Below are 23,639 nucleotides of genomic sequence, written 5' to 3'. Positions count from 1 at the left end.
TCTATCAAACATTCAGAGAACAGTTAATCCCAATACTATACAAACTATTTGACATAATAAGCAAAGAGGGAGTTCTACCAAACTCCTTTTACGACACAAACATGGTACTGATTCCAAAACCAGGCAGGTCAAAAACAGAGAAAGAAAACTATAGGCCAATCTCCCTAATGAATATAGATGCAAAAATCTTAAATAGGATACTAGCAAAAAGACTCCAGCAAGTGATCAGAAGGATCATTCACCATGATCAAGTAGGATTCATACCAGGGATGCAGGGCTGGTTCAACATTAGGAAAACCATCCACATAATTGACCACATCAACAAGCAAACTAGCAAGAATCACATGATTATTTCAATAGATGCAGAAAAAGCCTTTGATAAAATACAACACCCATTCCTATTAAAAACACTAGAAAGCATAGGAATAGAAGGGTCATTCCTAAAAATAATAAACAGTATATATCTAAAACCAACAGCTAATATCATCTGCAATGGGGATAAACTAGATGCATTCCCAATAAGATCAGGAGTGAAACAAGGATGCCCATTATCACCTCTACTATTTGACATTGTACTAGAAACACTAGCAGTAGCAATTAGAGAAGATAAAGGAATTGAAGGCATCAAAATAGGCAAGGAGGAGACCAAGTTATCACTCTTTGCGGATGACATGATGGTCTACTTAAAGAATCCTAGAGATTCAACCAAAAAGCTAATTGAAATAATCAACAACTTTAGCAAAGTTGCAGGATACAAAATAAACCCACATAAATCATCAGCTTTTCTATATATCTCCAACACAGCTCAGCAGCAAGAACTAGAAAGAGAAATCCCATTCAAAATCACCTTAGACAAAATAAAATACCTAGGAATCTACCTCCCAAGACAAACACAGGAACTATATGAACACAACTACAAAACACTCGCCACACAACTAAAACTAGACTTGAACAAATGGAAAAACATTAACTGCTCATGGATAGGACGAGCCAATATAATAAAAATGACCATCCTACCCAAACTTATTTATCTATTTAGTGCCATACCCATTGAACTACCAAAATACTTCTTCACTGATTTAGAAAAAACCATAACAAAGTTCATTTGGAAGAACAAAAGATCAAGGATATCCAGGGAAATAATGAAAAAAAACACATATGATGGGGGCCTTGCAGTCCCTGACCTAAAACTATATTACAAAGCAGCAGTCATCAAAACAATTTGGTACTGGCTAAGAAATAGAAAGGAAGATCAGTGGAATAGACTGGGGGAAAGCGACCTCAGCAAGACAGTATACGATAAACCCAAAGATCCCAGCTTTTGGGACAAAAATCCACTATTTCATAAAAACTGCTGGGAAAATTGGAAGACAGTGTGGGAGAGACTAGGAATAGATCAACACCTCACACCCTACACCAAGATAAATTCAAAATGGGTGAGTGACTTAAACATAAAGAAGGAAACCATAAGTAAATTGGGTAAACACAGAATAGTATACATGTCAGACCTTTGGGAGGGGAAAGGCTTTAAAACCAAGCAAGATATAGAAAGAATCACAAAATGTAAAATAAATAATTTTGACTACATCAAACTAAAAAGCTTTTGTACAAACAAAACCAATATAACTAAAATCAGAAGGGAAACAACAAATTGGGAAAAAATCTTCATAGAAACCTCTGACAAAGGTTTAATTACTCATATTTATAAAGAGCTAAATCAATTGTACACAAAATCAAGCCATTCTCCAATTGATAAATGGGCAAGGGAAATGGATAGGCAGTTCTCAGATAAAGAAATCAAAACTATTAACAAGCACATGAAGAAGTGTTCTACATCTCTTATAATCAGAGAGATGCAAATCAAAACAACTCTGAGGTATCACCTCACACCTAGCAGATTGGCTAACATAACAGCAAAGGAAAGTAATGAATGCTGGAGGGGATGTGGCAAAGTAGGGACATTAATTCATTGCTGGTGGAGCTGTGAACTGATCCAACCATTCTGGAGGGCAATTTGGAACTATGCCCAAAGGGCGACAAAAGAATATCTACCCTTTGACCCAGCCATAGCACTGCTGGGTCTGTACCCCAAAGAGATAATGGACACAAAGACTTGTACAAAAATATTCATAGCTGCGCTCTTTGTGGTGGCCCAAAACTGGAAAATGAGGGGATGCCCATCAATTGGGGAATGGCTGAACAAACTGTGGTATATGTTGGTGATGGAGTACTATTGTGCTAAAAGGAATAATAAAGTGGAGAAGTTCCATGGAGACTGGAACAACCTCCAGGAAGTGATGCAGAGCGAGAGGAGCAGAACCAGGAGAACATTGTACACAGAGACAAACACACTGTGGTATCATCGAACGTAATGGACTTCTCCATTAGTGGTGGTGTAATGTCCCTGAACAACTTGCAGGGACCCAGGAGAAAAAAACACCATTCATAAGCAAAGGATAAACTATGGGAGTGGAAACACCGAGAAAAAGCAACTGCCTGAATACAAAGATTGAGGGGACATGACAGAGGATAGACTCTAAATGAACACTCTAATGCAAATACTATCAACAAAGCAATGGGTTCAAATCAAGAAAACATCTAATGCCCAGTGGACTTACGCGTCGGCTATGGGGGTTTGGGGGGGGGAGGAAAAGAAAATGATCTATGTCTTTAACGAATAATGCTTGGAAATGACCAAATAAAATATATTTAAAAAAAAAATAAAAAAAAAATACCAACTTGCCTATTCACCTAAATTAAATATACTCTACTTGTTATTTTCAACCATTGCCTGGCTTTTGAAGAATCCCTGGAAAGACAAGAATACAAGGCAATCATAGGAAGGTTCAAGTAAGCTGGAGAATATGTAGAGTCATACTTTTCCTGGAATCTTTGGATTTCTATTTCCTTTGCCCATGAAAAGACTTCTACTGAGTGTTCATCCTGTAAAAATGGAGATTTGAACCCCAGACTTCAATCCCCAGAAGTCCTTGGCACTTCCCAGAATGCCCTATAATCTCACCTGAGATACCCACCTGGGCCGAGAACAACATGGGTATTTAAACTGACTGTACCGCCTACTTGCTATCTCTGCTTCCGCTTCTAAGCACACGCATCTCTCAAGATGTAGTAAGTGAAATTGAATGGGTTATGTGCCCTAGGCACGTGCTTTCTTATTTTGTATTTCTTTATACTTGATTTCTAATAATCTTTAATAAACCTCTAAAAATATAATACTTTTAGTAGAGAAACTAAATTAAATGTTACAATCCAAGGCTTAGGCAGAACTCATAGCAGAGATTCATTGACTCAAGTATTCCATGCTTTTTTTGTCCATGTGGCAGAGAATGAAATAGTGATTCAGTAAGTAGAGTAAGCAATTAGGGGTCAAGTGGTGAGCCATTTTTTAGCCAAACAATGCATCACCTCAACTGACCAAATATTGACAAAATATATGTCTGCAGCTCTGAAAACTAACAAAGAACAGAAGAATGAGCCAAGAGGATGGGATATTTATTACCAAGTATTTTTTAAAGCATTGCTTTAACCTTTGTTACTCAAATATACCTAATAATGAAATGAGTTCAGAAAAATCCATGTTGATTTACCTTCTATGTCCTTATTCTCCTTGAAATTTATGTGATATCTGATGCTACTTTCTTGAAAATATTTCCTTCCTTAGCTTTGAAATTTATGTGATATCTGATGCTACTTTCTTGAAAATATTTACTTCCTTAGCTTTGATAACTATATACTCTTCTTTAAAGTCTTTTTACTCTTCTGATTACTGACAGTTATTCTATTTTAATCATAAATCCTCAGCTCTATATTCTCCCTCCATTGTTCTCACTCCAAGAAGTTCATCCAACTTTGTGACTAACATATTTTAACTGACTTAACTCTTAAAACTACTATTCCAATTCCTGCCTCTCAGCTGTCAACAAAAACACTTCCACCATTTGGACTCACCTTTTGGTTAGTAAGTTCCCTCTGAAAAGGGATATTTATATGTCTTCCCATTTCTATCTATCCCTTATACTATGTGACTAGCACTTAGTAAGTTTTTAAGAAATGCTTGTAGATTTGCTGTTGTATTACTGTCACTTCAGGTTCAAAATGCCTGAAGCTGAAGCATCATTTTGTCAACTACTATGGCAACACTACTCACCAACTGACTAAATTCAATACTTTGAGAGTCCTCCTTCAACTCATTTCATGCCATTTTACAAATCCATTTGCTCAACAAAGATCTGGTAAACTGTCTCCCACTGTTAAATCTAAATGGCTTCATTCTCCATTCTCACTAAGTCAACCTGACAAGTATTTAATGTTTCTAGTTTGTGCTACACAATCACCTAATCATATAAATTCTTACACTGTTCTATAACAATAATGTATAGGGCCCATTCACCCCAAGTTACTATAGACAAATTAACACTTCCACATCAAAAAGGGAATAAAAGAGATGTTAGACATTCTTCTTACCACAAATATCCTGGGGAATTCAACCAATAAACAAACTATAACAGAACCAGACCATTATCAGATCAAATTATTGTTCATGATCACTCAGATAAAATATTATTTTTAAAAAATTAAGAAGAGTGGCTTTCAATATATCCCACATACTTATAATCAATAAGATAAATGGAATGAAAAGTTTTCAAAGTATAAATATTACTGAAATTTAAACGATGTGGAAACAGAGTAAGATGACATCATGCCTACTTATGCTCTGCTACCAGTGTTATATACTGTAAACCTTAAAATTTCTTAGACTTATAAATGTTGGAAATTTCACCATTGGGAAATTTCATACTTGAAATATTTCCTATTGATAGTGGGTCTTGGCTATTGGAATGTGAACCCCATTGGCATGGGAGGTTCCTCCTCCTACCTTCTTAAGATTACTTTAGGACAGAAACCTTTTGCTGAACAATGGAAAGGGCTTTGACCTATGCTTAAGCACAGAACAGGAATTTCTTTGAGTCATGATTGATTTTAGAATTGATACAATGGAGATACTTGGAATCAATCTCCACCCTACTCAGTCCTAACAGGATTTAGGAAGGGCTACAGCATAGATCAAAATTTAATTATTCCAATCTCTACCCTACTCAGGGTAACAATATTTAGGAAGGGCTGTAGCATAGATCAAGATTTAATTATTTGAGAATATGACCTTCAACAGACATGTGCAAAGCCACACAGACCTATGGGCGGTCCTGGGTTAAGCTAGAGCCACCATTGGCACAGGGAAAATGATGGACAGTGATTGGTAGATGTGAGAACTGAGGGGAGGGAACTTGGATGGTTTCCTTAAAGATAGAGGGGTCTGAGGACTGGGGGGGTGGGGGGGGGTTGGAGAGTTTTGGCTCTGAGTGGTTGGAGAGGTGCTCTGAGAAGCTTGCTCTGAAGGAAGCTGGAGGTGGAGTCCCCTGAGACTGTTTCTCCATTTTGGTCACGTGAGTAATAGGGACTGATCTCTTTTCTTTGCCCCAGCTATCTAAGGGCTTGGGCCTTTTGGCCCAGCCTAAACAGAGGGGGTATTTAAGCCCTATTCCCTTCTCTCCCCTTCCTCTCTCTCTCTCTCTATCTCTAATTCCTTTCTTCCTCCTGTTTGTTTTTAAATTCTATAAAAGGCTGACGGCGAGTTTTCATTTAGGAATTACATAGCTGAATTCCTTGGTGACTTTAAATTAATATATATCAGTCTTTTAAAGTGATTTCCTTGTCACAATACCAAGGATGCTTCTAATAAACTATACAGAATAAGCTTATAGTCTAATTTCTTTTATCTAACTTTGAAAAGTAGTTATTTCATTTACCTTTGTAATGTAAAGGAATCAGAAAGCTATTTATACCAGAACTATTTATACATGAACACCACTAAAAAAAGATAAGAATAAAATAATAAGAACAATAATAATAAATCTTAAGCAAAACATATCAAGGGAGATGGCTATCAGTGAATACATTAAGAGACTTACTAGAATCCTGAAATCAAAGTTAAATAGGATGAATATGTTTAAAGTAACTGAGACACAATTATAACATATACTTTTAGAATGGTAAAATGGACTTTTGACAGAAAAGTCTCTTCACAAAAATTCATAAAATATGAATAAAATGCAAGGCTATAAAGGCAGCAATAGAAAGACTAACACTTCCATGGCCCCCCCAAAAAATTGATAGCAATTCTCAGGTAAAAAAAAAGAAATACAACAAAACATCATTTTACTGAGCAATTAGTAAAATATTAATCACATGCACAACACCAACATTGTTGAATACAAAGGGAATGATTTATTTTTAGGTAAATAGTCTTTTGTAAGGTAAGACACAATGATGAAATAAAAAGGCCTTCAATGGGCAACATTGACATGAATTAAGCCAACAACAAAAGTGTTGAACAACTGGCTAAGTCTGGTAAATTCATTTTCATAAATGGATGGGGTTTATTATGACAACAGGTCACTGTCTAACAGAATCTAGAGATGGATTATCCTTAAGGAATCTGGACTTTAGTGATCAATGCGAATTATACAAGGAAACAGCAGAGAAACTGCCACAGATACCACTGCAGACTTTTAAGAATTTATCCCCTCTGAAAAACCTAAAAAATCATGAACTAATCACTAGAATATTTTTCATGAATTGACAAATGAAAAATCATCCAAATACAAATAGATAACTCAAATTATCCTGTATAATTCAATCAACAAACTATACTGGGAGCATAGTAATATCACAAACAAAACTGTTGTTCACAACTATCTAGATGTAACATTGTTCTATAAAAATTTGGTGGTTTAAATAAATATGGCCTTCTAAAATATTAATAATTTCCAAACTTCATGAAGTTAATCACTTTCAAAATATAAAGACTCACAAAGAATAAGTGAGAATAGAATAATGTGCATATCATCCCTACTATACTGTCTGCTACTGTAGTTGTTCCAAAAATAAACATACTAAAAAACTACCCAAAAAGTGTCGTTTCATCCATTTGTACTTGCAGATATTATTTTCACTGAAATTCACAAAAACCTTGTGAGATATAGCATAAGTATGATTATCCTGTCCCAATTAGACCTTTACTTATATAAGTAAAAGAAATCTATCTCCTATTTTTAAAAAAATTTCAGCACAGGACACAAAACACATATTTCATTTTATTCATGTTTCTCTCAGAGTTGGCTACCATTCCTATCACCTATAACATCTCTATAGCAAGATGATATAACAGCAAACCTGTGCCTCCTACTCTACAAAATTTACCTGACATTTCATCTATATGGTTGCCTAAAGCAATCTGGACCTCCAGCTCCAGACCTTCATTCTACTTTCAGCTCAGCTCTATCCACTATTTTGACTACAATACATACTGGTGTATGTGTATATGTTTTGTAATTAGTGAAATGAAATCATGTCTCCAAAGTAATATAAAAAGACAAGCTTTCAAATGGACAGAATGTCCACAAAAGGCATACCTCCAGATGAAAAGCATTCAGAACTGATTAACTTTCATCAGTGTGAGTGGAAATGTATAGTTTTATTTAGAAACTGATCAAAAGCCAATTTTGACATTTGCTGCGATTACCATTTCTATCTATAGCTAGAAATGCATATAGAATAAAAATGAGCTAAATATATGAAGAGTTCAGTTACTTTCCATTCTATAGAATAAGTATCAATAAAGTAAAGGAACATGTCTGATATCTTTGGCAAGCCTGGAAAAATTTAATATCATGTCATAGTCATAAAAGATAGCCACTTTTTGAATAAATGACCAAATCAACAAACTATGGCTATAATCACAAATTTGATGAAGCCTATGACTTTTTTTTTGTATTTCCTCTGATACAATGTTTATGTATGTTTAGAATTAGATAGCCGTAGACTATAAGCACCCCCAATACCAAAAAAAAGAAAAAAAGAATTAGGCATGCTTAAAAATCTTTCAATTTTCCAAGATACCAAATTTGTTAGCACTTCTTATTAAATTTCAAAAACATCATCCAAAATATATGGTGAATTGTATTGTATTATAAATAATACAGTATTCTAATATCCCCATTAATTCTCCACAATTGGGTATCTTGATCTGTACACTTGTTCTTAGATCCTAAATCATTCTAAGAGCAGCACAAATCTGGTTCTATTTTTGAATTTTAGGTTTTCGATTTGAAAGTCTATTTTAGCTGGAAAAAAAAAAGACACTGTAGAAAGTCTGACTAAACAGCTGCTGATTCTAAAATGAGTTCAGTTACTCTAAGTTAAGCATTAATTTATGCCTAAAATTTTCCACCCAGAGTCATCCTTTTTAGCTATTGTAAAATAGAAAGAGGTGGCATTCAGGGATCTGGTCTTGTGGGAGCCTCCTGTTTAGACGATATAAATACCATAGGAAAAAAGGTAATGGCCAGACTATATCAGCCCTCGTATGGTTATTTATTTTATTAATGTAGTAATCAGTACCTGTTTAATGTGCCAGACATTGTGCTAGGCCCTGGGTATACAAAGACTGTGCTTCCCCTCTGAGTGTTAGCATTCTTCTGAGGGAAATAACATAAGTTAATAAAATACATTACAGAGAAATACAAATCAAAAATATGAGAAGAAAGAGGCCAAAAGCAACTGGAAAGGGGGCAAAATCAAAAGAGGCTATATGAAGAAGGTACTACTTCACTAAAATGTGTATATTTAGGAGTTCTGTCTTCCAAACTAGAATAAGCACTTAATATGGAAGGATAATGATCCAAATCTTAATATCGCCTGTGCCTAGAGGAATGTCCAACACAGGAATAAAGGTAATGCTTCAATCCTTGTAGAAGATAACTTTTTTAAATGCAAAAGAAATAGCTTTAAAGACAACCTGGAACAACCACAGATATAAAGTGTCCATAGAATAGTGATATATATTAAGTGACAGGACAGAATTCCGGTGGCATTAGTTATTAAAATGCAAGTGTGATTATTTTCTATTTCAAACTTAAGTCTTCTCTGTTGGCAGTCTAAAGTGATACAATAACAACTACAAAATGTTCTGTCAAACAATAAATTTCATATAAGGTATTTTATTTTTGCACAGTGGTAGGCTCTGATGCTTTTCTCTGTCTTTCTTAAGAGCTAGGCTTTTTACCCCACCTTAAAACACATGTGAGACCGCTACTGTGCCACACTATCAACACAGCATGCACTTAGAACTGTTTTTCCATTAATAGTGATAAATGTTCTGGTTCTACATTTCTCCCTTTCACATCGAATCTCCTATAAAATAGTCACCTATACTCAATTACCTCCACTTTCTCACCTTCCACTAGTTCTCATCCTCTAGTAATGGGTTTTATACCACCATTTGGCCGAAACTCCAAAGTTACCAATGATCTCTTAATTGCTAAAATCATCCTAATCCTTCTTGACTGCACTATAGCATTTGACACCAATTTGCTTCCCCTTTTACCTGGTTCTTTTCCCACCTGGTTAGTTTTTCCTCAGTCTCTTTGGGAGTTCAATATCCACACCTTCTAACCCAGGACTTTGCTCTCTTCTTTTTCTATACATTCCCTCAGGGATTTCATTAACTCCCAGAATTCAATTATTATCTCTATACAAATGACTTTCAAATACAGGGTAGAATCTCTATCTGAAAGCTCTACAGATATGGCAGATTTAAGATGTTCAAAAGATTCCAAATTGAACCTTCTTTCCAACTTTCCTACTTCTATAGAAAACATCATCATTATTCTAGTCACCAAAGTTTGCAACCATTCTTGACTCCATTCTTCCACATCCCCTACATCAAACCACTCTTGACTCCATTCTTGACTCCATTCTCCCACATTCCCTTCCTTGAAACATGGCTTATGGATTCTATCTCTCACATCTGACCCATTCTCTCCACTCACACTGCTACTACCTAAGTTGAGGATCTTAATATTTCTTACTTGGATAATTGCAATAGCCTAATTGGTCTGTTTTCCTGATTCTAATTGGCCAATGGCTCCAAAATTAATATTCCAAAAGCACAGGTCAGACTGTGTTACTCCCCAACTAAAGAAGCTTCACTGGCTTCCTCTTGAATAAAATACAATCAAGCAACAACCTTCCTTTCCAAAATTTTTTCAATTATTTCCTTAACAGTCTGGCTCTGGTAAAACTTTCTACATTCCAAAATGGTCTCTGTTCCATTCTCCAAAGATAACAGACCATCTTCCAAATCTGTGCCTTTATAGTGCCAATCCTCATGCACTAAATATTCTTCTTCATGATTCCTCATAAGTTTTCTAGTACCCTTCCTAGTTTTCTTTCAGTGGCAGTGTAGGTTCCACCTTCTATGAAATCCTTGCCTAAAGTCTCAAATTGTTAGCATTCTTCCTTGCCACCAACCCTAAAGTTACTTTTTGGCATACATGCTTCCCCCAATCGTATATGACCAATTTGAGGACAGCGATCTTTTCATTTTTAGTCTTTTTATTCCTACCATTTCATATAGGGACCTATGTATTTTAGGTATTAAATGAATTGTTGATAAATGAGACTGAGTTGTTGAATCCATCTACAATTTCTTATTCACCACAATATAAATGCAGTTTGTGGCTATGGAATCAATTAAAGATAAATGGCTTATACAGGAATTGAAACAGAAACTTTATCTTCATCATCATAGTTGAATATGTGAGCTATCCAGATACAAAGGAAAGCTTATAATTCTCAGTGAAAAATATTTTTTTCCCCAAGGAAAGAGTAAAAGGCTTAAATAAAGTAACAGTAATATAGAGTTCCATGATCTGGTCTCCAATCCCAAAGATGAGATAAGTTAGAGAGAAAAGTAAGGATGGAGTTGTTATGTAATCTGAAAGAAAAAACTCTCAGTGAAAAAGAGGATAGAGAATTGGCTTTGAAGACAGAAAATTCAAGTCTCACCTTTGACAAAGTCATGATGTAACTTCATTTAAATCACTCAAACCTTTAATGTTTTACTGACATGTATTAGAAGAGAGAAATTCCTCACTTCAAAATAACTTTAAACAATTATAGGTTCAATCCTTACTCTAATAGACAATATTTAACAGCTAGGTGATTCAGATTCCATATATGACAATGAATTCTCAAATTTAGGACTAAAGCTTCCATTTGCTAGAGAATGTAAATGGACCAAAACAGCAGGAAAATATCTTTTCTTCAAGGAGTAATCATATATTTTAACACTGGACACTAATCATCTTTTTCCTCAGGACAAGCCTCTCAGGAATTTTACTTTTAAAAAGCCGAAGTATCTCTAAATGCTTCAAGATGAATAATTAAAATAATTACAAAATAACTATACAATGTATTCTTTAAAAGGTCCTGGAGGTCCTGAGCTTATTCTGATTTCCTTTCATTGTTATTTTAAATTCCTAGGCACCTTTAACCAAGTTCTAGAAAAGTATTTCCCTGCCAAAAAATATTCTAGGAAGTAGATGATCAAATACATACTCTAGGTGATTATAACCCAAGAACATGCATTTATGGTGGTAATATGTAATGAATTAAAAGATAAGCTACTTGAAAAATGAAACTAGTCTTAAAAGAAAACCATTAGTTCTTCAGATTAAATTCTTTTAAGGAAGGGCACATAGAGATCTGTAAAGGAAATAAAAAACTGAAACAAATTCATCCCTTGTAAAATAAGTTTATGTTAGAACTTAAATTCTCTTGCTAAATTCCCAAGCTCATACTTTATGTCAAAAGATAAAACCCAGACCCTAACAACTTGTGAATATAAAGTACAACACAACTGGGTGTCATATCATAATCACTATCATTAAAGAAACAAGATGCTGAACAGCTTCAACATTGGCCACCCTATGGTTACTGTTTGTGTACTAGATGCTATCCAATAAATACCAGTTGCATAAATTCCATATATTTTATCTGAACAACTTCTTGTATAGTCAAGTATCTTACAAATATAAATCATTTCAAGGGAGATTGCAACTATCTTTGAGAATCATCCCATGTTAATGCTAATTTTTTGTTTTCCCTCTTGAAATCTACATTTAAATTCCTAAGACTTTAGAAAATTGTAGGTCAGGTGGAATAATATCTAATGAAATTCCTCCTTGATCTTAAATATTTATATATAACCTTAACACAAAAATAAATCTTTTAGTTTCCATTCTGCATAATCCTCTTATCCCAACCAACAATAATAATGCAACTTCTTTAAAGAGCCTAAAGATCATAAATCTTTTATAAACAGGAAAAGATCTGCACTGGATGTGGAAGTTTATCATACTTCTTTTCTTATTCTGTATACACATAGTAATTTTAATTTCAGTTATAAAACTCAATTCTAAATAGTACAAAGTGCTCACAAACATAAGACACCAAATTAGTTTCAAAACAGTTAAAAATAAGCATTTTTAAAAAATCTCTACTTGCCTTGTGCCTGCATTTTAGTACAACCCCATAGGCTCCTATAATAAAAATAAAGAAAAATTAATAAATGCATATATACTAGAACAATGAGAGGCTAAACCCTCAGTCTATATAAATTCATGACTATCAATATCAGTAAATCGCAATGCTTTCTAAAATAAAACACTTACAGTGGCAAGTGAGACAACCATATAAAAATATGGTAAAAAATTTTTTAAAGATAATTTCAAGTCATCTCCCCCAAAATCAATTCAACAAATATTTTTAGGTCTTCTTGACATGAAAGAATCTACTAACAGTGGCCCAAGATTATAGAATACTACATGTACTTAAATAACTGGTATTAAGCTCTCAATTTTGGGGGAAATATCAATTATTTCAGAACATCAGAATTTCCTTTATCAATATCAAATAATAAATAATTTAATAAAATGATACTAGGTGCTTGAAAATTAATTCGTATTTTTGAAATCCACTAGTTACTTCCATTCAGGAAGATCAAATATAAATCATAAATTACATTAAGTGCAAATATTTTGATCCATGACATGCTTAAATTGACTAAAGAATGTTTGAATATCCATTAGAGTAGAGGGGAAAAAATCCTCATTCACATTTAGCACAACAGGAATTATACCTAGCAGTAAGTGTCATTAAATTCTAGGGAATAAACAATCCATCTACAGCCAACATGAATCTAGAATCTCTGAAGTTCAGGAGAAAAAAATAAATTCATTTCACATTTCCATGGTAACAGAACATCCAATCTGGTCACAGATTTCCCCAGTATATGGCCAACTTGATCATGGAGAAAAACTTTTTACTATCTCCTTGGAAATGTATTCTGTTACCCAATGCTATCTAACACAAAATATTAATTTCTAACTACTTCTTTTGTGATGAAGAATAAATTCATCAAGGAAGGTGAACTTAGAAAGAGGGACAGAAATAAAATGCTTCCTGTGCAAATGAAATAATTACCTTATTTATTGGCATAAGTGTTTAGCAAAATTATTTTCCTTTTTGGAACAGAAATTAAACAAAAAGGGAAAATATCTGTAGTACATAGGAAGATATTATCCATATTATATAGCTTCATGTTTCAAATTTTGAGGTAATCATCACATTGGATTCTTCTAATGGTGGGAAAAAATCACTACCCTTCACAAGAATTTGTAAACTTGATGCAAAAATAGTGTGCAATTGGCTAGTTGATAAACTAGAAAAATTAAGAAATGCTACTAGTTAAAACCAAACCCAATAAAATGTTTTATAAGTAAAGTTAAAGCTTGTAGCATCTGCCAATTTTAAATATATATACTTTGAGAAATTGGAAATTATTATTCCTCATACTTGATTTCAAAAAACTATTTAATAAGCACTTATAAACTCTAAGATATAATAAAATCTCATTAAAAAAGGATTTTGGATGAAATTTGAATTACAGAATTTCAATTGAACAGGTTTGCTTTATTAATTCACTTACAGTTCCTCTATATAAAGATGCTTCTGAATATTAGTAAAGCTAACAATTCACCTTCTAAAAACATCATAAATCTAAAAACTTCATAATATAAAAAAATCCACAAGACTCAGAAGTTTAGAAAAATTTAAAAAACTCAAATTAGAAAAACCTTTGCAGGTTTGATTGTACCATCCTCAAATTTCACAGAAGGAAATTTCAGTATTTTACTCAATGGGAGACCAAATTATTATTAATTTTAAGTATCTGGATCATAATTAATGAGGTTTTGCTGCATCAGGCATCTTCAGAACATTCCTCAAAAATTCAGTTAATTCAGGAAATCTAACTTACCTTCACCTACAACCCCAAGGATCTCAAATTTATTCATCACATTACCAATGTTAGGAATCTTCATGAAGACAAATTCCTCTTTTGATGCAAGCCACAGAACATGGCACAGAGAAGGTTATCTGAGAAAGTTATATAGTGAGTTGTATTCGAAGAGCTTGACGAAAGAAATCCACGCTGGCTGATGGAAATTCTCACATATTTGTCCTAATTTTGAAGCATAAAATGATTCCTCCTGAAAGAACAAATAGTACAATTGTTGCAAATCTTTACCTCAGAATGTACTCATTTAAAACTACCCCTCTACAATGTTATACAAAGAACTCACAATACAAAGTGGGAGATTTACAGAGGCTTACTGTAATCTATATCTCAACTGTGGAATCCAAAACACTAGGTTTCTAGTAAAGATAAAGCAACCCCAGATAATAGAACAGATGCTATGTAAAACCCAATCAATATACATTTAGTCATTTAAAGTAACATGGAATTGGACACAGAACAAATCTCTAGAAATATGCATTGTCTTCACTATTTAGCAAGGATCCATTTTAAAATGCCTTCTTAAGTAAGCTCTGTGAACATCTGGGTTTAAACTTAATATCATAGTTTAAAAGATTCAATCATTCATCTTCAAAGCAATACTTATAATGGAATGACTACATGCCAAGCACTATGCTGGATACTAAGAACAGAAAGACAAAAATGAAACAAACTCTTCTCTCCCCAAGTCTAGACAAAAGGCTATGGGGACCTGATCAATGGTGGTGGGCAGTGTATGTATAAAAGACGGAATCTAGAATGTTGCAGAAATAGTAGAATTGCCAAGTCTGAACATCTGATGGGCAGGGCAGGGTAAGTAAAAAATGACTCAAGTTCTTTTGAGAGAAGTAGGATCCTAGGTTTATTTATACGGAACTAATGCAAAATGAAGTCAGTAGAACTAGAACATAAAAAACACCTATAGAAGCTGTAAATCAAAACAAACCTAAAAGCAATTGAACTCTGATTAATTATAATGACCAATTATAATTGGCCCAGGAGGATAGACAAGGAAAAATACAACCCGCCTTCCAGGAGAGAGGGATAAAATAATGTTGCTTTATTTTTTATGATACAATCATAAAAATGAGCAATCAATTATTTATTAAACACTATATACTAGTCACTCTGCAAGGTACTAGGGCAATGACTGCAAACCTATTAGAGATGAAATGCCAAGCCACACCCCCACCCCACCTCCCAGACCAAGTGTGTGTCCGTCCCCCAGAGATCTTGTGTTGTGCCCCTTTTCCCCCAACACGCTGAGTGCACTCCTCCCTTATCCCACACAGGGGAGGGAGGAAACACTCCCATTGGGCTGCTGGGTGGGTGAAGTGAGGAATATCCTTAGTGAGTGTAGAGAGGGGGAGGGGAGTGGCCCAAGCACTCTGCTCCCCTCCAGCTCTGCCACCTTTGAGCTGTCGACCTTACCACATCACAAATTGCCACCCCCCCCTTCCTGTCTTCCCACACACACACCCTGTGCACTGAGCTGCTGGGCACAGGAGTAGGGGATGTGAAAAATGTCAGGTATAGCAGAGAGGGGGAGGAGAGCAGCTCTGCCAGAGTCCCTCTGCCTTTCTAGTAATGAACTTTGGGTTGGGGGATGGGGAAAGAGCAAGTACCCACAGAGAGCACTCTGTGTGCCATCTTTGGCATCTGTGCCATAAATTTGCCATCACTGTACTAGGGGTACAAGTACAAAAAAACTAAACAATTCTTATTCAAAAAGGCGTTTATAATCTAAGAGAGGAGGGAACAAATCATAAAAATGTGATTAAGAAGCAAACACCACCAATAAAACCTTGAATTATGCCTCCTGCAATGTCTTGGTTTGCTGTTTGACTATTCTATGTTTTAAGAATATATTTGCTTCTTAAAATTTTGCAACTTCAAGCATTACCCTCTGGGGAACAGGAATTGATATTCTATTTGCTATATAATATATGCATGCATATACACAATCTTAAATAGATACTAGATTATTTCTAATTCTGCTAAATCCTTTGTATATTTTTGTTTTTAAAGCCTAGTTTTAAAGACTAGTTTTCCCTATCTGCTCCAGGCTAGAACTGCACAGATCCCACTGTCTGGGCTAGTTCATCTCTCTTTAGACAACCTAGTGATGCTGGGTTCCAGAAGTTCATTATATTTATATCAAACTTAATATGAACAATTCATAACTTCAGAACTCTGGAGCCTCAGCTTCCACAGTAGCAGAGACAGCATTACATGCATCCCCCACATCTGATTTCTATTTGTATTTAAAGTTTATTTTCCTCCCCAAACAAGCTCAGTTAGCATTCCTATGTAAAACTCCCAGATTAAAAGCCATACACCCTTTGGTCCTCATGTGAGAAAACAATCCAAGGTCATTCTCCTGCTCCCAGAGGCAATATTCCCTGAAGAGATCCTTTCCCAAAATGACTAAAACTCTATATACCTCTGTATATAATACATGGTTATTTTTTTTCTTTTGCCCTTAAAACCAATCAAAGATGAACTCTCCCAATTACACCACATTTGTGTAACCATATATTTAACTTCATAACTAAATGTCCATGTGGGTCCAAATAGCCCCCCAGCATCTCAGAATGGAGATACAACTCCAAGTCCCCTTGTCAGTCTTATACTCTCATCTTTTTCAGGTAATTAATGCAATCAGCGACTTCAAAGTACACATCAGGTAATAGAGAATATCTTGCCAAACACCATTATGAATCCTCTAAAAAGCAAGGATATCTCAGTCAGAAATAGAACTTTACAAAAGGGAAAACTAGTAGGTTATCTTGAAGGAGGGTCCACACCATCGCATTACAACAGGAACTCAGCCAACTGGAAGTAACAAATTAGCTTCTGTCAGTAGCAGGTCAACAAAAACACAAAGGCCAGAACCACCACTGATGGCCTTCAGGCACTGGCAAAGGCAACAGCCAGAGGCCATCAATCCAAAAACCTTGTAAGATTTACTTCCCTGCAGCCCAGCCCTACCTCCAGCAAATCCCAGTCCTAATGGCCAGGACAGCATCCCCACTAAGGACACACCTTGGCTGCTGGTGCTATAGCCCATACTGTCTGGCTGCTGCTGAAGTTGGAGTTACAACACCAGCAACCATAGAAAAGAAAGTTCTTGACGCTGGCCAAAGGTTCAATGTGATAATCAAAGCTTTTTATTCATCAAAATGATACCTGAGTTTTGTCTTCTCTCTACAATACAATGAAACTAGATTACTTGCCATCTGAAGCCCTGGACCATGTGGCCATTCAGGCACCTCCATGTGGTGGGTCCCACCACACTCCAGCAAATCCAGCAAATGGGCAATGATCTGCTTTGACCTTTGGGCCAAATGCCCTGTAGCTGAACCCTTCTCTGTATGCTGTTTTCTCCTTCCCTCTCATAGAATTTGAAATCTGAAAAAGTAAGGATTCATTCACTTTTCTATGTGTATTAATTAGCAGTGCTTTCCATGTGTACTTAATACTTTTTCTTTCATGAACTACTCCATCTAGACTCAGATTTAGAGGACCATGGCACTCTCCCCTGCCCACTCTGCTTTCCAGAGAGCTGTACATAGCAAATTCTACTAAATCTCTACCAAACATGTAAGTCTTATGTGAAGATTTTCTCCTTTTCCTCTCTATAAGGCAAACCCTAGGTCGGTAACGGGGAACTTTTTTGAACTTTTTAGGGAATTCATACCATGCCCCACCCCCAGACTATGTGTCAATGTCTGCTCCCCCAATTGTGTGCCATGCCCCACCCCCAACTGCATGCCCTGCCCCTCTGCATGCAGGGGTGTGGCCTCTGATGTTACATTAGGATACCAGTATGTACAGTTATGTACAATTAGAGGAACACATCTTCATTCCCTTCCTGGAGATGCCAGTGCAATTTCTAACTGTGCATGAGTCATATTAAAAGGAAAAGGGTCAGTGATCCACTCATCCTGAATAAACATCATCCCCTGGTGCAGGGCCTGGGGATATTCAAAGTGAAAGGCTGCCACTAGAACTGGAGTGGATGCAAATTTCCTGGAAGCCTCAGGCATTTGATAGGCCTTTGAGGCAGGGAGACCAGGAATAGGGCCAGGGATTTTCTTCTCTTTGAGGGATCCATTTTAGCTACTGCTAATTGAATTAGGGAATTATCTACCTAGGTAGCTGGGTACACATAGTTCAAAACCCAGGAGAAGACTCCCACCAGTTTCTGGGGGGATAAATGGTTTAATGCCAGATGAGTCCATGTAGTCTGCCCTTCTAGTTTTACAGCTGTGGGGGTGGAGGGGATGGCTCGAAGGGGAACGCTTCCCCCCCCCCCCCCTTCCAGGTGCTAGCTGGTTTGATTCCTCCATTTGGGCTGGGTGTGTGATTTTATCTCCATCCTCCTTTGAAACATTAGGGAAGATCTGATTAGCAAATTCCCACAGGGCTTGGTGAATGAGGTTTAGTCCTGGATTTTGCTCAGAAGATTATTTTAATTAGGTTCAGTGCATTCAGGAGGGCCATGACCCAACCAATTCTTTGCTTACAAAAACAAGACCTGTTCTATTCACCAAGTACGGGTCCACAAAGGACTGTGTACCTTTTACAGGGTGATAGGGGCAGAGAATCTATTACCAATCTGAGGGGAGTGGCTGCCACCGCTGCATTGCTCTGCTCCTAGCATCTGTAGAGAACCTGGGATGGGGTGGAGGGTGGGGGCGGAGAGGAGCGGGTGCGCTAAGCCCTGCAACCTTGGAAAAAGGCTAAAATGTCCCAATTCTTGCGTTTGGGGTCAGGACCAGTCTCTCAATTCAGGGTTTGCACATGCCCATGGAGAGGTCTCTGCATTCCACAGATTCACCATTACAACCCTAAGTTATCACATAATCACTCATTGGAAAGGCATTTGTTTCCAAATATAGGAACTGAAATGAGTCAAAGATTCCTCATGTTAAAACTCCTTCAAACCACAGCAGGATCCTCATCCTAACTGCTACTTATTGTAAATGGCCTTAACTTAAATTGTGACATTTAAAGTCTGGATATCTGGAAGGTGGTACCATCAATGTCATAAATGTTTATTGGATTGTGATTGGGTTAGTAAAAACAGGGAAGGTAAAAGGTAGGAAATGTTTTGGAAGGGAAAATAATTCAGTTTTGATTATGTTAAGCTTTAGAGGCAAAATAACACTAGGAATATAGGAAATAACATTAGAGAATTTAAGTAGGTAGGTAAGTGGGACTAGTTACAAAATTGTCTGACTAGAGATAATTGAACCCCAGGGAGCCAAAGAAATCACTAAGACGAAGAAAACGGGGAAAGAGGGCACAGCTCTAAGCAGAGGAGAAGAGTTTGGAAGACTAGGGGAAAGGAAGGCATGGAGAGTTTATGAAGACAAAAAATTTATAGTTGGTCTGTAATTCTGAAAAGCATTTTTATAGAATAGAGGATTGTGCTACATTTTGAGTCAAAGGTGCTAGATTCAAATCCTGTCTCTATCACTTTGGTCAATGTGACCTTAGGCAAAAAACAATTTCTCTGGAGTTCAATTTCTAACTTTGAAAGATACAGAAGCTGAAATAAATGGATTCTAGGGCCTTATTACTTCCAAATCTATAATTTATGGTCATATGAAAAAATATACATAAAAATTAAAAGGGAAAATAAGAAATTAAAATGGACTATAAAATGATAAAAAATGATCAAAATAACAAGGGTAAAAATTTAACCTAAACAACCTTTGTACTCTATAAGTATAATTAATAATAGTAAGAAATTCTTCTGAGAATGACTTCAGAAAATCATCAAAAATTTTTAAAAGTTTCTAATACATTATAACTATTAGCTTCTTAGGGAAGTTAAGCCATTCTTAGGGAAGTTAAGAATTAATATTCTAGATTAAGTTGTCAATTATAGGTAATTCTGGTATAGCTTTATCTTGCTTCATAAATAAGCAAGAATGGCAACATAAATTCCCTTTGAAATGAATTTGTAGTGCTTTATTTGCTAATACAATGTTAGTATAGTAGAGATTACCTAAATTCTTAACTAGAATTAACAATGAATTCATGAGCTGCCTAGATTCAATATGGGTTTGTAAAGTAAATAATATGAGCATAGAATTTATAGCTGGAAAGGGCCTTAGAAATCATCTGGCCCTATCCTCTCATTTTATAGATGAGGGCACTGAGGCCCAGAGGAATTAAGTGATTTATTCAGTATCATATAGCCATTAGGGGCAGGACTTGAATTAAAACCCAGGTTTTCTTTTAATTCTATACTTTTCTTGCCCTTCTCTTCCCAACATTGGAACTTGGATTCTGCCACTAGGAACCAAGACTTTGGGAAATGAACTTCTTGCCTTTTGTCTTACCTAGAATCAGATTTACCTTCTGGACAATAAATTATGTTTTCTTCCCTTTCCTCCCCAATCCTCATTTTTCAACTCTTTGTCTCCCTTTTATGTGTTTTGTCCCCCCCTTGGAAAATAAGCCCCTTAAAGTGTGCTAGTTTTTGTATCCCCCTGATACTTAGCACAATGCCCGATACATAAGAAGTACTTTTCATTCATTCAAGTTCAATACTCGTTTTCACTATGCCCCATTGACCTGCGTTACTGAATTTTATTAGATAGCTAATTTCAGTTTTTGTGCATTCTAGACTTAAGCCTTCCTTAATATAGACAAATTGGGAGATGCCTGGCTAATATGAAAAAAATTCCAAAAGCCATCTTGTCTGCTGAAATAGCCTCGGAAACCCGAATGGTCAAGCTAAAGATAGTAACAGAAACCATTAGAGAAGCTAGAAGAGCAAATGTTCAAAAGCTTGGTATGAGTGCTGAAAAGCTGCTTAGCCCTCCGAGATCTAAGGCAAGTGCCTCAGACCTTTTTATTAAAATAAACTGAGTTAATTAAAACAAATCTGTTTTAGTGAATGCCTAAATCGGCAAAGTTCCATGCCAGTCACTGTGGAGGATGTCAGGATACACAAGAAATAATCCCTTTCTTTAAGAGCAAAAGATAAAAAAGGATAAAAATTTCCCTGCTCAGGCAGTCTTTCCTCTAATTAGCTGAGGGACATATGTAAAGCATAAAAATACTAAGTGTATGGCCTGCTATCAACCAACCCTTCCCTATAAAAGATATAAAAACTTGAGTGACTCCTGAAGTGGTTTCTTATTATTAGATCTTGTGTGAGACAGGCAAATGTACTTGCAATGGTCAAGTCTATTTTTAATCCCATTTTGTTCCTGGCTGCAATATATTTAACAGGGTGACATTTCATACTACTTTTAAAAATCTAATACAACATTTTGCCAGAATGTTTTACAGATGCTATGACTAATAAGAAATGACCCAAACAACTGAAAGGCTTTGGAATGCTATGATACATTTAGACAACCCCATTGGGTGCTTAGGAAGCGTGACATTAGCTGCATTTAGCTTAGAATATGGCTAAAAGGAATGACAAAAGAGATGCCCTGTGATTTCCTCAATCAAAATCACTATGGTACTTTGTTATATTTTCGTCAATAGTTCAGTTATTGGGAATCAGACACAAAAGAGAAAGCAGGTCAAAGATGGGCAGGGAAGCGGTCTCTGGAAGGAGTTGAAAAGAGGCCTATATTTGACAAACACTGAAAAAGTACAGACTGGGGTTTTGTTCTCAAAGAAAGAACAAATGCCACAGCTAAAAAGGGCATAGACAAAAGATCATTTCAAATTTCCAAACTGGATATTCTTTAACTTTAAGCCAGTGTTCCCACTTCCAAACCGACATGACAAGCGCTCCTTAAGAGTATTTTAAGAACAGGCTGGTTCCCGTGTTATGAACACAAAATGATACTGTTCTGATCTCCTAAAAATCAGTACAAATTTTAATTCAAAATAATACAGTTAAAATGTTAAGTTTGAAGTAACTCTTTCCAGAGACAAAGGGGGTAGGTAGTATTGGGAAAAGTATGCTATCCAAGCAGCAGAGGGAAAAAATGTTTGTATTTCTGTTCTGATGATACTTTTCAAGTAAATATCCCTTTGAAAGGGCTAATTGATGCTCACTGGTTAAATGGAACTGAGGCACTAGTCATTGGTAGCTAACAACTGGGGAAATGATTCTGAAAGGGGAAGTGCCACTGGCATTAAAGAAGAGAGGAAAACAGCCCTCAATATTAGGAAGATTTCCTCCATCCCCAAGTCCCAAATTTTCTCTTATCCAGGCTAACAATCCCAAATGCTTAATTCTACTATGGAATAGCTTCTGGTCAGTTTTCAGCTCTTTTACTATTCTAATCAACCTCCATTAGACCTACTCTAGGTTGTTCAAATATATTTGAGAAATAGTTTTGCCAAGAAAATAGGGAATTTTTTTTTAATTTTTAAAGAACCTAAACAGGATTAATTTTAAGTTCAGTATGTAATAAGAAAGGCCAACAAAAATCTTGGGCTGAATTAAAATAATAATAGCCACTGTTAGCCTTTTGAGGCTTGCAATGGACTTAAGATATATTATGTCATTTGAAATGCACAAATCTTAAGAAAGCAAATACTGGTATCATTATCCTCATTTTACAGATGATGAACCTTAAGTTGAAAAGAGGTAAGCAATGTGCCCATAGTTACACAGCTAGTAACAGGAAAGAGGAAAGGGACCCAGCACTAGGAAGGGAACAGTAAATCTGAACTCTGCCCCAGATAGCCCCATCTAGAAAACAGTATTGTATTCAGTTCTGGGCATCCCATTTTAGGAAGGCCACTGATTATTAGATAGAGATTTCAGAGGAAGGCAATCAAGATGGTGAAGGTAATAAAGTATAAAGATCTGTTGAAATGAATGGTAATACAAAATATATGAACTGGTAGTTATTGAAAAAAAGACATCTAAACTATAATCACTAATAACTAGAGAAATGCAAATTAAAGCAACTCTGAGGTTCTACCTCACACTCATCAAATCAGCAACAATGACCAAAAAAAGTGGAAAGAGCAACTGTAAGAGGAGCCTTGCAAACACAGGCACTTTGATATGCTCTTGGTAGAGTTGCAGGCTGATATAGAAATCCTGGGAAGGAATTCAGAACTATTTCCAAAGTTCACTAAACTCTGCAAACCTTCTGATCCTTCAAAATTACTGCCACACCAAAGAAACTTAAATTTAAAAGAATAAAAAGGACCCACATATACATCAACAACAAAATAATAGCAGTTCTTTAATGGCAAAGAATTGGAAACTAAGAAGTGCTGATCAGATGAGGAATGAACGAAAAATTATGACAAATGTACATAATACTGTTACGCTACAAGAAATAGTAAGAGATGGTTTCAGAGAAAACCCAGAAAGACCCAGATGAACTAACGCAGAATAATGTGAGCTGAATCA

At 35.8% G+C, this 23,639-nt stretch overlaps 1 protein-coding gene across 4 annotated transcripts in view; it reads right to left on the bottom strand.

The window, feature by feature from the left end:
* Positions 1-23,639, bottom strand: part of CDKL5 (cyclin dependent kinase like 5) — a 295,365-nt gene that overhangs the window by 167,306 nt on the left and 104,420 nt on the right. For all 4 annotated transcript variants that reach the window (XM_016424756.2, XM_001380680.4, XM_056808681.1 and 1 more), the window contains 2 exons: positions 14,243-14,474; positions 12,430-12,464 (listed from right to left, as the gene is read on the bottom strand). In XM_016424756.2, coding sequence (XP_016280242.1) covers positions 12,430-12,464; positions 14,243-14,306 — 99 coding nt within the window. In that variant the 5' untranslated portion in view covers positions 14,307-14,474. The remainder of the gene's footprint in view (positions 1-12,429; positions 12,465-14,242; positions 14,475-23,639) is intronic.

The sequence above is a fragment of the Monodelphis domestica genome, chromosome 8 (assembly GCF_027887165.1).
Source record: "Monodelphis domestica isolate mMonDom1 chromosome 8, mMonDom1.pri, whole genome shotgun sequence".
Classification (NCBI taxonomy): domain Eukaryota; kingdom Metazoa; phylum Chordata; class Mammalia; order Didelphimorphia; family Didelphidae; genus Monodelphis; species Monodelphis domestica.
This window is presented reverse-complemented; position numbering and strand designations above follow the sequence as displayed.